We start from the raw sequence: 20,929 nt of genomic DNA, 5'->3' as shown, positions 1-20,929 counted from the left end.
CTAGTATAATAAAAGTGAAGAAAGTGCAGGACAATTTGCCTCTCGAATCTTCCACGTTTTTTGAGGTCATAATTTTAAATTCCAAGTTAAGAACCGGACCTCAATCAAACTGGTATATACTATTATTTTACAATAAAACGCATCAATGTAGATGACCATTCTTTCTTACTGAAACACAAGAAAAGCGTCCCTCTTCCTCCCCCACAGCAATTTTGCGCATAAATATCAACAAAAATTGTAAATAGGGGTCTTAAATGGCACGGCGGGGGTGGCAGAGCAGAATAGATTCGAGATTGAAATCTACCACTGGGCCGGTGAGGCATGTTTCACTAGCAAATATCACTAAAATGTTATTCACCTTCCATCGTTAGAGAATCGGAGGACTGAGCATCCATTCCTGCCTGCCTTTAGAGACAAGTTGAGTTTATTGGGCACTTTGCATATCTGCCCAGGAAGTCTGCTCCAAACCACTGGCTCACCTCCCGTTGACATCCGACTACCATCGTCATTGTGTGAGTCTGACTCGGCCTAAACGCAGAGAACGGTGAAATGAACATTTGCGATGAAATTATTATCATATTTGACCCTGTCGCCTTTAACGTCAATGAAAGAAAACTTGAATAGGAAGTCTACGAAAATTTCATAAGCAGCACATGAAGATTCCAACTATTATGACTTTTAACAATAGGGTTCAACTTAACGATCTATACAATATAGTAAGATACTGTCTATAATTATTGGAGGCGTAAAGATTTCATGCGCAAAAACCTGCGGGAATGTGGGAGCAAATCAAATCAAATAGATCAGTGAACACGCGCAGTGAAACCCCCCCCCCCCCCCCCCAAAAAAAAACAGCTCAGTGAACACGTGCAGGGGTAACAAAGCGTACCCGGGGAGTGAAATGCTATTAAGTCAAACCTCAGTCATTCGGCCAATCATTTTGTTCACAGCCTGCCCAGCTGCGGCACTGACTCTCGTTCCCTTGACTGTGACGTATATCGTGCCTGGATACTTCACTCTTCTCATCTTCACAAACCAATTCATCATCTCCACTCCATCTGTTGTGTCATTTGTCAGGTCATCCGGGCAGTTTGAGAACTGCTTGAACGGGTAGAAAAGTTGAAGACGCAATTTCTTTTCCACGTTTAGTGTGCTATTGGCACCCACGAGCTATAATGAAAGGTAATTTTTGTACTGGCATTAAAAACAGGCTCAAATTTATGTTTTGTTTTATTTTGCAGGACGGCAAGACAAATGATTTAGCGTTAACATTTATCTTTGACCTAAACTATTTTGTTGAAACCAAATTCTGTCGGTAAGCCAATACTAAAAACATAGCTGGCAGATTGCCAGAAAATAGCCGCAATAGATTCGTAGATCGGCAGTCTAAAAAAAACAGTAAAAAAGACAGACCAAAAAAATTCGTCTTTTCATTGAAGGCTGATCTGTTATATTTTGATTAAAAATCTGTATAAGTAATTGCTGCCTCTATTAGCTGATCTCAAATAACCTTCATTTAGAGTGACACACACCCATTTGACCTTATCTCTTTGAATTAAAGTAAATAAAAGTCAATTTCAAAGTGAGGAAGTCATTTTTGAGAGTGAGGTAAGTCAAGTGTGACCAAAAATTTAATCACGCGCATGAACAAAACTCGCTCCACTAAGAGCGGAAAATGACGTCACACATGCAATTCAGTTGAAATTGCATGAACGAATGAACAAAAAATGGCTGTGACGTCATATGGTCGTAACAAAAATCATGACGACGAAATAAAAAAACATAGCAGGACAAGTCCTGACGTACAATTCAAAGAATTTTCATTGACTAAACAGAAAAACGAAACCTAGAATGGACTATGAGTGAATTGAGAAAACCAATTAAACAAAATCAGATAAAAAAAAAGAAAAAAAAACAAAATCAAAGTCAAAACGCCGCATGTGAACAAAAAAACCACTAGCGAGAAATGAAAATTTAATTCAAACAAAAAACTAGGCCTATAATGAGCTGTGAATGGATTGGGAAAACCATTTAGAAAAAAATCCGATCCAAAAACTCGAAAAAACAGTAAAAATCAGAGTGAAATTGCCGCATGTGAACAAAAAACCACTACCTAGAAACCGAATTTTTGTTCAAACACCGTTTTCTCACTCTACTTTAAAATTAGAGCGAAAAAATTTCACGCCGCAAAACCACTCGCTTTTTCGCTCCATTTCCTGTTTCGGCGTGACCAAAATCACTACTCCAATTTGACTTCAAAAATCATGAAAATGTGTGAACAGATCTTAAAAAAAAAAAACAGCGCCCCAATACAATTCAAATTCTTTGAATTGTAAAAAACCAAGAGAAGGCCAATAATAGCCTCAGCTATCGCTGTGCGGCTATTAAAAAATAGCCGACAGATTGCGACCTACGATACGACTATTGATAAAGAGAAGTTGACGACATCCTTATTTTTTGTCAAGAAGTGTTCTAAATTGATCATTACATTCGATAAATATGAATTCGTCCTCTAAATGGGAGGACAAGAAGCTTTATACTAATAACAAATAGGGGAGACTCAGGAATTTTAAATATTAACCCACTAGCGTCGGAGGAATTGCTCTCGAACAACAGGCGGGAGCTATTTAATTTAGAGGGGTTCTAGCTGAGAAATGCTTTATGGGTTCAAGAAACCGCCAGCAAATATCCAACAGTGTGTGTTTGTGTGAGTGCATGTGTCTCTGAGTGTAATCGTGCATGTGGTAGAGTAGCTGAGGTGTTGTGTGCTTGGTTGGTGGTAATTTCAAGGGGGTGAAACTCTGAGAACCACACATCACACCATGAATTTATGTCTCTTACACCAGCTCGGTGAATCGCATACTTAAAGATAAACCTAAGGCTCGGAGAACTTACTGCACTCCGGTCTTCACTTGTTTAACCCGTTTTTTGGTACGATAAGTCAAATGCTCACAAAAAAATCACACGAACAGTCGGTAGTAAGAAAATTGCGTTAAAAGACCAACAGAACTTATAGAATTGCTATTAATTTCGTTTTAGAGCAATTAACCCAGTTTGGGCCTAAAACTGTCAACTGTCGGCAAAAACCGTCAGAAAATTATAAGCAACCAAAAACTCTTTCTAAGCACCAAGTTAGCGGGAACAATATGTTGGCTTTCATCGTGAGGCGTGATTATCCATTACTAGACAACTATAGTTGTAAACACAACCCTCAAATTGCCCTGCGGACATGACCCTACGGTCCCTCAAATTATTCTCAAACAAAAACGAGGGTCAACTATGCCTTACTTTAGACGGGGAGAATTATAATATCAATGAGTAGCTTAAAAGATGATATTAGAGCGTATTATAGACCACTTTTAAGATTTGAAAACAAAAAAAAACCAATTTGGGCGCACTTTTGATTCAAATTTAAAAGTAAACGGCACTAAATTAAAAGCTTTTTAAATTTAGAATGGGAGCAATTTAGAACGTGACATGTAAAAAATTAGAAGAATAAAGATTGATCAAAATGAATATTTGCTGCTACTATAGGTGAAAAAATTTTAATAAATTTTGTGGGATAGGCGATTACAAATTAAAACATAACCGACTAAACGTCGGAAAAATTGCTCTCGAACGACTAGAGGGAGCTCTAATGAATTGCAGCCTGCTTCAGTCGGGGGGGGGAGGGGGAAAGGGAGCCTAAATGGGACTAAGAAGTTCAATAGCGGGCTTCAAATAACCACATTAGAGGTTAACATATACCACTATTAAGATTTAAAGTAAAAATGACACCAGTTTCGGCGCCCTTATCATTTGACTTTTGGTATTAAATTGCCGCCAATTGAGTTCAGCTGCTTGAATTTGTGATTGAGAGAGACTTTTAGATCACGCCAAACGCAAAAAGTCAAGGGCGTAAAAGTCACTCGAGAAGTCAAAAAGCGAAAATTTTTCAGCATAAAAAAGACACACACGTTTACAATAATTGCTATGAACTTAGTTCAAGAGCAATTAAACACTCTTCAGAATCCACTTGACGCTATAAAGTAATGAAGTGTTCCTGACAATTGCCTTTACATGAAAATGAGTCAATAAAGTACCTTCACCGAATTTCGTACCCCACTTAAAACACGCAAAAATCAAGAAATCAAACGTGACAAAAAATCCACCCGAAAAAACAAAGCGTCAGACGATTAATCCATCCAGCAAACAATCACACAAAAAGAACAACAGTACTATTATACCGTGATTAGCAAAAGAAACCTTCAAATAGAAAGTTAGGGTCACCTGCCTCTTTTTAAAGAGCGCTTTCAGTACCATTTATTTGTATTGTATTTCAAAAGGTATTGTATTGTCAATTCAAATGTTTAATGATCAAATTGCTCGGATTCTCAATTTACTGCTGGTCGCAGAAAACCGGCCTTAATTCTTCCGTAAGTTTGTAAGTGTTCTAGAATTTAGAGCAATTAAAATCCTATGGATTTTCAGTCGACCAAAAACAGGAGAAACCGAAATCTAATGAAGCTGAAAATGATAGTCAACACACGCAGGCAGTTTTACATGTAATCTTGCTATTTGTATGTTTACTTTGTAATAAATGCATAACTAATTTTACATGTATGAATAGACTAGTGCACTAGGCAGAGTTGCAACAAGGCTAAGCCGAGTTGAAACGAAGCCCGGCACTAATCAATTAGCCATTAAAATTCGTTCTCTAATTTTTTTGGACCAACTTAGCGAAATAGCGATTTCTGAAAGAATCATTTTTCCGGTAACTTCTGAAGAAAACTGTTTACCTAAACCACAAAGTTTAAAAACCAAAAATCTCAACACAGCTCTCACAGTTCAACGCAGCAACGGAATTCAAAACCTTTTTTCATCCGGAGGGTGAGCAATTTTCAAACATAGCCGGCAAATTGCCGAAAAATAGCCACCTGACGCTAGACGCTCAGTCGGATTGATGCAGAAATAGAAAAATTAAGAGAGAGAAATTGGCAGAATTTTTCTAAGTGTCAAAGTGATCTTATTTGGTATATTCTGCATATTCGGTGAAATTCTAAAATTACAAATAAGGTTCTAAACTGAAGGCTATTAAGCATAATAATATGCCAGCTAGCAATTGCTTTAAAGAACATTGATAAATTAATGCATTATGGCTTAATGACAGGGCTTCACATGTTTATCCCGTTTCTTTTGACTTTGCTCTTTTGACTCAACGGTATTCACTACATTAAGTAACTCAATACCCGAAGGATTTAAAATCATGAACCAGTGAGTGAAGCATGTCAGAAGTCAAGCGTGAAAATTGTGATATAAAACGAAAAACGTGATCAAAAGGTAAAGCAAATTAAAACACATAGCAGGACAAGTCCAGACGTACAATTCAAAGAATTTCCATTGACTGAACAAAACTAGACCTAGAATGGACTATGAATGGATTGGGAAAAACATTTAGAAAAAGATCCTGTCTAAAAAATCAATGTCAAAATGCCGCATGTGAACAAAAAACCACTAGCGAGACATTGAAATTTAATTCGAACAAAAAATTAGGCCTAGAATGAGCTGTGAATGGATTGGGAAAACCACTTAGAAAAAAGCCGATCCAAAAAATCCAAAAAAACAGTAAAAATCAAAGTGAAATTGCCGCATGTGAACAAAAACCACTACCGATAAAGCGAATTTTTGTTCAAACGCCGTATTCTTACTCTACTTTAAAATTAGAGCGAAAAAAATTCACGCCACAAAACACTCGCCTTTTCGCTCCACCTCCTGTTTCGGCGTGACCAAAACCACTACTCCAATTTGACTTCAAAAATCATGAAAATGTGTGAACAGAACTTAAAAAAAGACAGCGCCCCAGTACAATTCATATTCTTTGAATTGTAAAAAGGAGAGCGCCTAAATAATAGCCGTTGAGAGGCTTACGTTGGCTATTCATTAAACATACCCAGAAGGTTGCCGGAAAATAGCCGCCGTTGATTCCAATTATCATGATTGGGATTGAAAGAATAGAAGATCGTGAAAAAAAAATTTTGTACAAAAACATTTTTTCAAGTCCGATTTATTTTGATGGCATTTCGTAGTTGAACATACTTCTGTTTCTTAGAGAGGCCAAAGGGGATACTATCAAAACCAATAAGCATAAGAGATGGTAACTAAGACTTATAGGAACGACGTTCAAATAGCGGGCATCTAAAATTGGGCTTTAAGGGTTTATCCCGTTTTTATTTCTGACTTCAATTTTTTATAATGACTCTGTTCATTTTGAATTGCTTTGCTGAGCAACTGATGTTGAAATTCACTTCTAGCAGAATGAGAGAAGAGAGAAACTAGCCTAGAGAAGTCATAAAAATTTCACGCAAAATGTCGAAAAAGCGGCAAAATGGTAAAGCGAAAAAAAGTTTGACGAAGTAAAAAAACATAGCAGGACAAGTCCTGACGTACAATTCAAAGAATTTTCATTGACTAAACAGAAAAACGAAACCTAGAATGGACTATGAGTGAATTGAGAAAACCAATTAAACAAAATCAGATCAAAAAAAAAGAAAAAAAAACAAAATCAAAGTCAAAACGCCGCATGTGAACAAAAAAACCACTAGCGAGAAATGAAAATTTAATTCAAACAAAAAACTAGGCCTATAATGAGCTGTGAATGGATTGGGAAAACCATTTAGAAAAAAATCCGATCCAAAAACTCGAAAAAACAGTAAAAATCAGAGTGAAATTGCCGCATGTGAACAAAAAACCACTACCTAGAAACCGAATTTTTGTTCAAACACCGTTTTCTCACTCTACTTTAAAATTAGAGCGAAAAAATTGCACGCCGCAAAACCACTCGCTTTTTCGCTCCATTTCCTGTTTCGGCGTGACCAAAATCACTACTCCAATTTGACTTCAAAAATCATGAAAATGTGTGAACAGATCTTTAAAAAAAAAGACAGCGCGCCTCAATACAATTCAAATTCTTTGAATTGTAAAAAAGAAGAAGCGCTATAATAGCCGGCTGAGAAGATGAGGGCGACTATTAAAAAGGCAGGAGAAAAATGATTTTTTTTGCTTCTTTAAATTCGATATACATATTAACTTCGATATGAAAGTTTCAATGTTAACAAAACTTATGGAAATGTTCAACCCTCACTAAGTTTTACAGATCTAATCCCATAATGGTTTTTCCAGGAAGAGAATTTTGGAAGTAAAAAACGTCACGAAAAGCCAAAATTAACAGCACAAGTTAACAGCATCACTCCATCTAATGTCAAAAACGACAGTCCAGAGTTTCACTCTAAATTAAAGTACCCAAGTATTGTAAGAAAATGTTATCATTTTGAGAACGACAAGGCCATCTGAGTACCATTAGAGCTTTTTACTGTTTTGTTAGAGTACTGATAAACCATGTATATAGGTGATCTGATGTTAACTAGTGTTGTTCCTACAAACTTCGTTTGAGAGTAATTAAAAAAAATTAAAGGTAATATTCAATTGGTTAAACTGAATAGGTTAAACTGAAAAACAGCTCTACAGATGTAATATCAACCTTAAGGAATGCCCAGGCTATTCGCATCCATCCCTCGCCGCCTCCTTTCCTCAACCCTCCCGATGATCCAGCTCCTTCCCCAGAGCCCCCAGTTGTGTCAACATAGTTAAGAACTTCAAACAGAAGGAGGATATCTGGACTACCCGCTTCTGAAGCGTTTTCCAGGAAATAGAGGTATCTTTCGTCCAGGAAAAGCTGCTGCTCCCAGCGTGGAATTAAGCTTCTAAACAAAGCGTTTAGATTAGTGCTGCATTCTCAAGCTTTATAAATTATTAGCTTCAAATCAAAATATTGAGATTTTTCACCTAGGTATACTATAATTTTCGTGACCAAATTCTGTTTTTATAGTTTTAGGAAAAGGCAATTTATGAAAAATTCCACAATAAAGCTGCTGACAGCAATAAACAAGAATCAGATTCTAAATTTCTAGACACTATCAGAGATGGTTCGAGTATAAAACAAAATTTCATCGCGAACAGCAACATAAACAAGGTTGCCAGTGACAATGTCTCAAGTTGAGCATATTTTACAGTTCTGCGATCAAATGATTTTTATTTGATCAGAAACATCTCTCCCAAGAAAATTTCATTCTGCCACTGTCCGTCTTTTTCAACTCCCTATGTCAAAAATAATTGACATGGAATATAAGCAACTAATTTCAAGCGAATTCCTTTCGCACGACAAGTGAAGGGTTGGCTTTGGTGATAGACATCTCATCTGGTGAAGAGGATAATAGCATCAGTTGCCAAGTACTAAAGGGGTGTGGGCATCTGAAAAATCCCAGAAACCTCCCTTCACACGATAATTTTGTCACCTCAGCGTTTTTGTCACCAAGCGTTTTTCAGCAGCTTTGCTGAACGTTCAACGTAATCTCACAAAAATGTAAGATCTGCTCAGGGACTTAATGCCATTGAGCTTAAACTTTTCTGCAATTGACTACGACAGGAACACAACCGAAATGCAATCTAGAGTTTAGTTGTGCTCTATGAGCGCTAATCAGCAACTAAATTCCCTTGGGCTTGCCAGTTTTTCTCGTTTATTTGTCCAATAGTTAAAACACGCAAGCGAGTAAAAAACTGCCTAACAATTATTTTGCTTTAAGACATTACTAAGACACCACTACAAAAAATATAACAAATTTCGTTCCAGTGCAATTAAAAACCAGTAACTCACTACGTCAAAATAATTGTTCTGCAACTCATTATCAATGTTTTGCAGCTCACAAATCTTTCTTCTGAAGTCACTGATAAGCACCGATAAATCACTATATCAAAATCATTCGTCTTCAAATCATGTGGAGGAGGCTGGAAGGTGGAGTATTAGGGGGTGTGGGTTGACTCAGGGGTGAGAGCTTTTAAGATTAAAACCACCCTTCACACCATGGAATTATCGGTGAATCGCATTCCTCGAGACTATTCGAGCGTAAGGATCTAAGAGAGCTGCTCAGCGTCTTAATGACCTCTGAGCACTACCGGTGTATTCCGTTTTTGAGGACGCAAAGTGTAAAGGAGAGAGGAAAAATTGGTCAAACGAAAACTCGAATTAAAAAGATCATAGGACTAATATAATTGCAACAAACTTCGTTTCAGAGCAATTAATCATCTCACCGAGCAAAAAATTAGAGAAGTTACTATTTGAGAAAATTATTTTAGAAAAACAGCCATCGCCATAGCAGGACAAGTCCTGACGTACAATTCAAAGAATGTTCATTGACTAAACAGATACTAGACCTGGAACGAACGGGCTGTGAGTGAATTGGGAAAACCATTTAAAAAAATCAGATAAAGAAATGAAAAAATATGAAAATCAACGTCAAAATGCCGCATGTGAACAAAAAAACACAAACGAGAAAGAAAACTTAGGCTCAAACAAAAAACTAAGCCGGGAATGAACTATGAGTGGATTGGGAAAATCATTAGAAAAAATCCAATCCAAATCATACCCGGCAGATTGCCGGAGAATAGGCGTTGATTCCAATAAGCATGATTGGGATTGAAAGAATAGATATTCAAAAAAAAAAGATTTTTGTACAAAAACATTTTTTAAGTCCGATTTATTTTGATGGCATTTCGTAGTTGAACATAATTCTGTTTCTGAGAGAGGCTACAGGGTCTACTATCAATACCAATAAGCATTAGAGAGAGGTAACTAATATTTATATGAACGAGGTTCAAATAGCGGGCATCTAAAATTGGGCTTTATGGGTTTATCCGGTTTCTATTTCTGACTTCAATTTTTTATACTGACTCTGTTCATTTTGAATTGCTTTGCTGAGCAACTGTTGTTCAAAATCACTTTTAGCAGAATGAGAGAAGAGAGAAACTAGCCTAGAGAAGTCGAAAAGATTTCACGCAAAATGTTGAAAAAGCGGCAAAATGAGGCAAAGCGAAACATTTTTTGTTCGACGAAGTAAAAAAAATTGAAAATAGAAACGGCGGCTATTAAAAATTGAAAAAAGAGTAAAAATCAAGGTGAAAAAAACACTAGCGAGAAAGCGAATTTGTGTTCAAACACCGTTTTCTCACTACTTTAAAATTAAAGCGACAAAATTTCACGCCGCAAAACCACTCGCTTTTTCGCTCCACTTCCAGTTTCGGCGTGACCAAAATCACTACTCCAATTTGACTTCAAAAATCATGAAAATGTTTACAGATCTTAAAAATAAAGACAGCGCCCCAATACAATTCATATTCTTTGAATTGCAAAAACCACGATGTCCCCAATAATAGCCGCCATCGCTTCGCGGCTACTTAAAAGTAATTGACGTCGTTTGCTTTAAAATGACGCAATGAGCAGGGTTTCACCTTTAGATTGAAGCCTTAAATTCTTACCTCTGTTTCTTAAACTAAAAAGAACTTCATGAAAGTTTTAAAAAGAATCGAACACTTAATTATATTAAATTGGGTTTCAACCACTAATACATTTTTCTTGAAATTGTTTATCTGCTTAAAGTTCTCATTTTTGATACGTAAAGATCCACGTGTCACGTGAGCAAATCTGGCCGTCTTGACAATTGAAACCATCACCAGCAACACAATAATAGAAAAAAAAACATAGCCGGCAGATTGCCGGAAAATAGCCGCGATAGACGCTTGTGGCCTTCCATGAACTGAAACAACTAAAGAAATAAGATAGACCAGCAGTTCTTTAATAGACCATTAGACTTTTTAGGTTAGATTCGGACTGTCAATTTTATGACAAATACGGTCTATAAGGGGAGCATTTTCAAAATTGATATTCGAAATCAAAAACTCAAGACTAATATTAAAGATTTAGGGCATATAAGTTTGCAACTACTTAGATGCACACTATTGATTTTTAATTAAAATGTTCATAAAAATAAAAGTTTCATAAGTGAGTTCAGAAGTCATTTTTTCGAGTGAGGTAAGTCACGCAATTGACCTAAAAGCAGAAATGACGTCACGTACACAAATTTTAATTGCTAAGGAATAGAAGTCAATGAAGTCAATTCCAAGAAGTCAGGTCGTAAGAATCATCGATGGAGACGACGAATTAAAAAAACATAGCAGGACAAGTCCTGACGTACAATTCAAAGAATTTTCATTGACTAAACAGAAAAACTAGACCTAGAATTGACTATGAGTGAATTCAGAAAAACATTTTAAGAAAATCAGAACAAAAAAAATAAGAAAAAAAAACAGAAAATCAATATCAAAATGCCGCATGCGAACAAAAAAAACCCCTAGCGAGAAATGAAAATTTCATTCAAACAAAAAACTAGGCCTAGAATGAGCTGTGAATGGATTGAGAAAACCAGTTAGAAAAAAATCCGATCCAAAAAATCGAAAAAACAGTAAAAATCAGAGTGAAATTGCCGCATGTGAACAAAAAACTGCTACCGAGAAACCGAATTTTTGTTCAAACACCGTTTTCTCACTCTACTTTCAAATTAGAGCGAAAAAAATTCACGCCGCAAAACCACTCGCTTTTTCGCTCCATTTCCTGTTTCGGCGTGACCAAAATCACTACTCCAATTTGACTTCAAAAATCATGAAAATGTGTGAACAGATCTTAAAAAAAAGACAGCGCCCCAATACAATTCAAATTCTTTGAATTGTAAAAAACCACGATGTCCCCAATAATAGCCGCTATCGCTTCGCGGCTATTAATCAATTAAACACTTCTTGCTCCAAAGCAAATTGTGTGAGCAAAATTTTAGGAAAAGAAGACTTTTCCTCGTCCATATGTATCGTTCGTCATAACAACGAAAACAGGAATCCATACAAAAATTTCGGTTTCTTTGCAATGAATGTTCTGTAGATGTTTTCAACTAACTGTCTCTGTTTGAAATCAAATTCTTCGGTGCAGACGGGAGGATGAAATTCAAGTCCTTCAAACTCTTGGGAATGAGGCAGCCTCAGCTCTCTTTTCATGTCTTCTTTTCTCACATAATCCTGTAAACGACAACAACATCATTACACTCACAATTAGGATAGAAAGGATCTATTACCAGAAACTCGGATACAAGAGGCTCCTGAAAACAGGCCAGTTGTCCTAATAGCGTTCTCGCTGCTGCTACAGATTATAAAATAGCAATTAAAACAGAGCTGGGAGATTACGAGAAAATAGCTGCGATAGCTTTGCAGACCCCGAGTTTCAAACATACACAGCAGATTGCCCGAAAATAGCTGCCATTGATTCCCATAAACAGATTGGAATTTAAAGAACAGAAAATAAAAACTGATATTTGTACGAACCCATTTGATGCCATTCCATAGTTATAAGTACTCCTGGGTCATAATGAGGGGGACACAAGGAAGAGTATCAATACTAATAAGCATTAGAGATGGTAACTCACACTTAACAGAACAAAGTTCAAGTAGAGGGCATCTAAAATTGGGCTTTATCCCTTTCTACTTTTGATTTCGTTTTTCGGTATTGTTCATTTTAGATTGCTCTGCTGAGCAACTGCTGCTTAGAATTACATTGATCAGAATGCAAAAAGAGTGAACTTAGCCTATAGAAGTCAAAACGACTACACGCAGAAAGTATTCGACGATGTAAACAAAAATTTGTGCCGCTATAATAGCGTGACTGAGAAGATGGGTGTCTCAAAAAATAGGAAGGTAGAGAAATTTCATTTTTTAACTAATTGCTGATTTTTCATTTTAATATAGAAAATATACGGCTTCAGTGTAATTCTATTAGCAGCGCTCAAATAACATTGAGCGAAAGATACTCAGTTGGCTAATTAAAGTACGCAAAAACCATGCCATTTGTGAACTGTTGCCCTAGCCCAAATAAACGGTAAACGAAAAAATATCTACCTTCTTTTTAAAAATTTCTATACGTCACTAAAGTTAAACTAACACATTTGGTGAAATTTGAAATGCCTGTCGCAACAAGAAAAAATTCAGCAAGGACATCATTGAAGCGAGCGAACAAAATCAATTTCGAAGTCATCCAGAAATCATAAAAACATGCGGCGTAGATAAAAACAATAGCGAACCCTAGAGAGGTTTTAACAACTTATCTACATTGGCTTTGTTTACCTTTCACCCACAATCACTTTTATTTTAGCAACAAACTTTATTTCAGTAAAAGAGCAACTAAAAAATGAAGAACAAGCGCTAAAAGTTTTCTAGAACAAAAGCGCAAAACGGTCAAGCAAAATTTACAATAAGTGACTCAAACATCGTTCAAGAAATTAAAATCCCTGACAGTGAAAAGTCTTTCTAGTTAAAAAAAATCAAAATACAAAAAGAATTCAGAATAATTGAACAGAACACTGCCATAATTTGAATATAGCCGACAACTTGCCAGAAAATAGCCTGCTTGATCCCATTGAGCGAAATAAAGATTGAAACTTAGAGAAAGAAATATAGCCGGCAAATTGCCGGAAAATAGCCAGCGTGGCATTAATACTAATGTCAGCTATCAATCGCTTTAATGAATTTGGATAACCTAATGCACATTGACTTAATACGACCGACCTTTATAAGTTTATCCCATTTCTTTGATTTTGCTCTTTTTTACATTGACCTATTCACCACACGGCGCAATTCAATGCGAGGAAAAAATCAAAATCCATTCAGTTGAAACATTGAGTGAGGTAAGTCACGAGTCAAGCGTGAAACTAGTGACTTATGTAAAGCGAAAAACGTGATCAAAAGGTAAAACGAATAAAAAACGGCGAGCGCCTACACAATAGCCGTTGAGAGGCTGACGGGGGCTACTAAACCGACAGACTTCAATCTTTCAGTTGTCAAAGAGTGTTCCAATTTTGTCCGCATTTTCATCAGATTCAATACCCATGGTGAATTCGACCTCTAAGTATGAGGTAATAACTTAAAAATAAGCTTGATACCAATTCCAATTATTATTATACTCTGATAACTGAATGCATTAGGTCTTAGTTCCCGGGCTTTATTTGTTTATCCCGCGTCTTTTGATTTGACCTTTTGACCCTTGAACCTATTGGAACAAATTTGAATGAACTCTAAATTCCATTCAGTTGAAACCGTGAGTGAACTCAGTCAGATATCAACAGCGAGTCGTTTCTTATGTAAACAGAAAAACGTGATCGAAAGGTAAAGGGAATTTAAAAGCAGAGTGGCTATTTAATAGTTTGAGGGACTGACAGCGGCTACTAATTAGTGTGCATAATTTTGAAAACATTAACATCAAAACTAAAGGCATAAACAGCATGCCTTTTTGAAAAAAAGCCTTTGCCACACTGATTACAGAAGGTTCGCTCAAAGATAAATTATTTTTCAAACGCCAAAAACTAACTAAAAAATTGAAAATATGAGCCAATTTTCCAATTGAATTGCATTATTAGGCACTCAAACATACTATTATCAATTCCAGAGGGCTAAATATTGATGCAGCATCAATCAAAAAATATTTCTGCAAAAACACAAACTTCAAGCGAAAACGTACATCATTACATCTTTAGTTTTTTTGACGTCTAGTAGACGGTTTGTAAAGTTTTCATACAGGTTTCTCGTCTGGGTCAATTTCAATCCAAATTTCATACATTTTTTCTAAATTTTTCAAAAAAACTGTCTGTTTTCGTAATCGTTGCTTCAAAATCGCCAAAAATTTTTTTATAGGATTCAGATCGGGATTGTCTGCTGGCCATTCCAGTACCTTCTACTCTACCTTCCACTCGTTTTCTTGGAAAAAATTGCCGATAATCTTCTATTTATGCACAGGAACATTATCTTGTTGAAAAATAATTTCCAGGAAATGCATTTTTCTTCGTAAATTTTCAAAATTTCCAAATAAGCGACAGCGTTTTGCTTTTGTATTTTAGACCATGAAAATCCGACATCTCGCAGGGTAACAACTTGGCAAACGGTGAAAGAACAAAGCGGTTTTACTATCTTTTCTGTTTAAGCGGAGAAAAAGAGAATGAATTTTCTCTTAGAACTTCTGAATTTTACGTCTTTTTTCACGCCTTAGCGTAAATCATGCTTATGAAGCACGAATCATGCTTTAAAAGCAGAAATCATGCTGTACGTAGCTTTTTGGTACCATAGTGTATATTATGCTTAATTTATACATTTAGATGAAATGAGCCAAAAAGTGGGCACCAGGCCCCCATTTCTTGCTACTTATGCACCCGTTTCGATCTTACTTAGATCATGAAATAGTACAGGATTTGTAAAACGTCATACACGATCTTTGTAAAATAAACAAGCAGTGTAAGAGCAAGCAAATTATATAGATTCGTTATACACCTTAAGTTAAAAAAACAGGTCAAAAACGATGTTGGTTCTACAACGAAAACGATATTACTCAAAATGGAGTCATACCTGAGTATTGATGTCCATGACGTGAACGCGTACAAGTGGACTGGAGACAAATTTGTGTTGTTTCAATCTGTCGGTTCTGTGAATTGTGATGCCAAGAATGCGATCATCAGAGTCGAAGTTAATTCGAGGCACTGCAGGTTGTTCTCTTTCTAAAGCAGGTCACAGAAATAAAGTTGCTTCGATCTGAGGTTCTTGATCGAGAATAACAACCAATATGCTCAACCAATATGGCAAATCTTCTGAGCTCTAACGGCAAGGTACATTTTCGCGACAGATATTTTAATTAATACAGAGACATTTTTGCTATGCATTGATTTTTATAATCATTGACAACGGAAATTTAATTTAAAATGATAGAACGGTATTCCAATCTCAATCGGGAGAAGATCGTTCACGTTATCTCTAAAGCAGCTCTTAGTTTATATCCTCCCTGTTTTTTCCTGCATTGCGTCTGTTGTCTTTTAATATATCAACTTCTTTTCAGTAATGAAATCCTCCCATATCCTTGGGTAAACTAGAAGACTACAGTATTCACAAACTCTAGAATTTGCTAACTGAAAAAAATATGATGGCAATAATTTCAATTAAGCTTTAACAAAAATTATCACGGTAACAAAAATGATCTTAGTTATTAAACTAGAAAGCAGCTCTTAGTTTATATCCTCCCAGTTTTTTCCTGCATTGCGTCTGCTGTCTTTTAATATATCAACTTTTTTTCAGTAATGAAATCTTCCCATAAATTTGGGTAAACTAGAGGACTACAGTATTTACAAATTCTAGAATTTGCTAACTGAAAAATATGATGGGTAGTAATTTTTATTAAGCCATAACAAAAATTATCGGTGGAACAAATTAAGAAGACGTTACCTACCTGTTTTGTCTTCTGCTGGTTTCTTTTTCTTCTTTTTCCTTTTAGGCTTGGCCTCAGTTTCTTCCGGAACAGCTTCCTCATTATCTTTGCTTAACAGTTCTTCTTTGTCTTCGGGATGCATTTCGCTTTCTAAAATTTTGTTTTCAAGTTATCAAACCACTAACATAACCCACTAACGTCGGAAGAAACGCTCTCAAACGACTAGTGGTAGCTTTAATCTAATGCAGTCTGCTTTGGGGGGGGGGGGGCTAAGAAGTTCACTAAAAATGACATCATGACTAGGTTCTTAAAATGACATCAGAGTTTATTATATATTACTATTAAGATTTAAAGTACAAAAAGGACACCATTTCGCGCACATTTCATTCGATTTTTAAAAGTAAACTGCCGCCGATTGAGTTCAGCTGCCCAAAATTGTCAATAAGAGAAATTTAGGTCAAGCAAAAATTTAAGGGCGTAAAAGTCACCGGAAGGGTCAAAACAGTCAAGCAAAAATTTGAGATTCACTGTCATGAAATCCTAGAAAACGATTTTACCGTTTACTCAAAAAAAATGTTTTTCAGATTTTACACGATTAAAAAAGAACGAAACGATCAGTGTAAAACATATCTAACATGGAACAACAACTTTAATATTAGACCAGACCAATTTTCTCGAACTATTTTGTTTTGCCAAACAGACCATTTTTTTCAGCACCGCCTTCCCTCAGCAGTAGACAAAAAAGGCTAATATAATAAATATAAGTCACCAGTTTAAAAAATTTCTTATATACATCTGGCCTTATTAGTTTGCTCGAATAAAAGTGTTCTTAATCCGCTAAATTGAAAAATAAATAAAAACTCAACGCCACATATTTTTTGTATTTTCCTCAGCAGCTTCGATGAGTTGTACAGTTAGAGATTAGTAAACTCAAAGTCTGCTTCGCGACTTAATGCCTCCAAGGCTTTTCCAGTTCTTCCCGTGTTGGAGGACAAAGTCAAAAGCACCAAAAAATTGCTTAACAAGAACACAATCTGCTGTTATTTTCATTTTTGTATGCTGCATTTTTCCACGCATTTGATTGCAATATGTTGCCATTTCAACGGTTAGCCAAATATCAGAAATCAGACCGTACATGAATTATATAAATTTTGATTTTATCAGATGTTTTATGAGATCTTACACAATACATTCCTGTTCATCAAGTAAGATCTGATAAAATCAGCTTTTATTTATCCGAAAATCTACTATCAATGAGGCATAAACATGAAACGAAAACAATAAAAAGCCGGCTGTCCAATATTGATAACAAATTAAAAAGCTAAAAAAAATGCACCAAAACTGAAACAAAAATCTTCATTTAGTGATACCAGTTTATCACTGGACTTAAAACCGGAGTTTGGATTAAAAGCAATGATACTCTATTGCTCAAAATTAATTTTATTTTAGCATCAAACAAATCCGGAATGAGAGCAATTGATATCACGCAAACAGCAAAAAATAAATGTGACAAAGTCATTTGAAAGCGAAGAATGTTTCAGAACAAAAGTGCTACAACATTCAAGCAAAATATTGTAAAAAAAAGACACGCAGGTTTTCAAAAATTGTTTCTAACATCATTCGAGAGCACTTAATAAAAATACCGGAAGACAACAGAAACCAAAAGAAACTGCTGCCTAATCAAAAATTTAAACATAAACCAACCAACGTCGGAAAATTTCTCTCGAACGACAGGCGGTGCAAAGCACAATTCAGGGGCTGTAGCCTAGATAATTTCTCCTGCATGGGTGCAAATACATCCGACAAGGGAAGTATTCGAACCACGACCTCCGGAGTCCTCGACAGAATCATTAACCATTCAGACAATAGACCCTTGTTTTCCCCTATGCTACAACTGCTTTTATTTTAGCAACGAAGTTTACTTCGTAGTGCGAGCAATCAAGATCACTCAAAAATTAAGAACACAAGCGTGAAAAATTCGAGAAGTCAGAGAATGTTCTAGAACAAGAACGCAAAACAAGGTCAACCAAAAACTTTACATAAAAAACATGTTTGCAAAAACTGCCTCAAACTTCGTTACAGAGCAATTAAACAACGTTCATACTATATTCAAACCTGCGATCAAAGAATATCTGATAAATCTCTGAAAAAGATATATATAGATTTATTCTTTATTAACAAAGCTTGGAGAGCACAGACGTAATTTAAACTGTACAAGTTATACGTTCTTATAGATGAGGCACTTTTTGAACTAGTCATAAAAAATTTTAAAAAATGAGAATTGACGTTAAGTTAAACGAGTGAACGGAAAACGACACCATCAGTTCAAGTCGATGATTAATGATTAAAAACAAAAATATATGAAAAAATAATTCGCAGCAAACTTTTTAAGCCAGTCTTTTAATTCTCCAAACAGCAATACGTCTACCTTTTTATATCGGTATAAAAAGTAAAGCAAAGTTTGGTTTTCAAAATAAAGCTGAAAAAAACACTCGGCTGAGTAGGCTGACGCAACCATTATACATATTGAAAATATCGCAACATCAAAACATAACCGAATAACGTCGGGCGAATTGCTCTCAAACGAGCGGTTGGCTTTGTCATTAGCTAGTCAGAGTTAAGTGAGGTCAGCTTAAGCTTGATTCGACCCTGCAACTTTTCGTTTTCTAGCCTTGTTAGTAATTAAATCAAATAAAAAAACTGATATTTTAAAAATTTGCAAAATATTGCAAAATTTAAAAGAAAAGCTTCCAGATTTCGCAGTAAAAAAGTTAAAAACTATTTTTTGTCTTTGGAGTTATTTTAAGTAACCCATTTGCAAGACTTGAAAAGCTTTGTTGGTCAGTACTGATCGTTAAACTCAGAACATTAAAAACATTAAACTCAGACAAAAATTTTGAAAACAATCCCCAATTTTAGCAGAATCTTGCCAATATTCAATATAAAAATCTTCAAAACCAATTCACAGTCTCAAGAGAATATTCAGTATTCCTATTCCAAGCTTTAAATAGTTTCACTGGATCAGAACATTAAACTCAGACAAAAATTTTGAAAACAATCGCCAATTTTAACAGAATCTTGCCAAAATTCATTACAAAAAATCTTCAGAACAAACTCATTGTCTCAAGAGAATATTCAGTATTCCTATTCCAAGCTTTAAATAGTTTCACTGGCTCATAAGATCCATAAACTTGGAACATGACAATAATTTTCCGAAAAATTGAAATAAAAATAAACTTTATCAAAAAATTGCTAAAGCTGGAGTGATTAAAAAATTGATAACCATTTCATTTACTCTAGACACTATGCAGCAATTTATTATTGATCCTTGGAGGAGGCCCCTACGACCCTGGTGCCGGAAAAAAATGATAAAAATTCAAAAAGATTTAAAAAACTTTAAAAACTTTAAAAGATTAAAAAAAATTGCAAATAATTTTAATAATTGCTGTTATTAAAATCTTGAAAAACATTCCATTACATCTAGAAGCTATACATTAACCTATAATCAAACCCTCTAGACGATGTTATGCGGCTCTTGAGGCTGGAGAAACCTAAAAAATGACAAATTAAAAAAATGCAAGTTGAATAAAAAACTGCTAAAAATTGTGAAAACAGTTGAAAACTAATTCATGGCCAAAAAACATTTTCCAGTAACTTATTATGAAACCCTAACGAAGATTTTCTGTTAGGCTGAAAAACCTGAATAATGACAAGAAATGTCAAAAAAAATTGCAAAATTTTTTTTAAAAAATGCTAAAATTCGTGGTGTTGAAATTTTGGAGAACAATCCATTACAATTAGAAACTATACAGCAACCTATTGTCAAACCCTGGAGGAGCTTCCTCAGCTCTTGAGGATAGAGAAACCTAAAAAACCGGCAAAAATTTCCAAAATACTTGAAAAAAAACGCGAGTTTTATCAAAAAAAAATTCTAAAAATTGTCATACTAAAAAAATTGAAAGCTATTCCATGGCGAATAAACTTTTTCAGTGACTTATTATCACACACTTAAGGACGTTTTCTGGCCCCTGTGTCTGGAAAGGCGTGAATAATGTAAAATGAATGTCAAAGAATTGAAAAATTTTGCACGTTTTGTCAAAAAAAAACTAGAAACTATGCAGAAACTTTTCATAAAACCCTAGAGGAGGTTCCTTGACATCTAGGGCTGAAAGAATTCAAAAAATACCAAAAATTTTCAAAAAGCCTGAAGAAAATTGTGAAAATTAATATAAAATTGGGTGCTTTTAGCGATCGGTTGTTCGTCAGTAGCCACGTTTGAGCTGAAACAGAGCTTAGAGGCTCTAAGAGCACTTAATACCCGCTGGGCGCTACCTGTTTATCCCGTTTTTGAGGACGAAAAGTCAAAAGCGTCGGCCGAAAAATCGGTCAAGCGAAAAATCGCATTAAAAAAAGACCGACAGGACTAATATAATTCCTACAAACTTTGTTTGAGAGCAATTAACCATGAGACCAATAATTGCCATCACTAAAGGCTATGAACGAGCACTTTAAACACTTAAAACAGCAAGTTAGTCGAAGCTCTTAAGATAACCGATCGATTGCCCATAAGAGCAGCCAAACATCCTGCCTTTCCAATAGTCAGACAATTACAGCACCGAATGCTAATTCCTTATAAAATTTGACCAATAAGTTTCCTCCATAAAATTAAATAAAATACAGCTCACGACTACAATTTCACTTGCTGTAGTCACGCATGAATAAAATTTATTTGAGCTCTCAAAATCTTATTTGAGCTCACTAAAAACTTCTCTGGGAAGCCAC

General features: G+C 35.4%; 1 protein-coding gene across 1 annotated transcript in view; it reads right to left on the bottom strand.

Moving 5' to 3' along the window:
* Nucleotides 1–20,929, bottom strand: part of LOC142338010 (jouberin-like) — an 80,440-nt gene that overhangs the window by 48,771 nt on the left and 10,740 nt on the right. Inside the window, exons 5-10 of the mRNA XM_075387644.1 lie at nt 16,169–16,297; nt 15,298–15,446; nt 11,813–11,931; nt 7,517–7,739; nt 919–1,170; nt 359–528 (exon numbers count right to left, since the gene is read on the bottom strand). Coding sequence (XP_075243759.1) covers nt 359–528; nt 919–1,170; nt 7,517–7,739; nt 11,813–11,931; nt 15,298–15,446; nt 16,169–16,297 — 1,042 coding nt within the window. The remainder of the gene's footprint in view (nt 1–358; nt 529–918; nt 1,171–7,516; nt 7,740–11,812; nt 11,932–15,297; nt 15,447–16,168; nt 16,298–20,929) is intronic.

The sequence above is a fragment of the Convolutriloba macropyga genome, chromosome 4 (genome assembly GCF_964194025.1).
Source record: "Convolutriloba macropyga chromosome 4, txConMacr16.3, whole genome shotgun sequence".
In the NCBI taxonomy this organism is placed as follows: domain Eukaryota; kingdom Metazoa; phylum Xenacoelomorpha; order Acoela; family Convolutidae; genus Convolutriloba; species Convolutriloba macropyga.
This window is presented reverse-complemented; position numbering and strand designations above follow the sequence as displayed.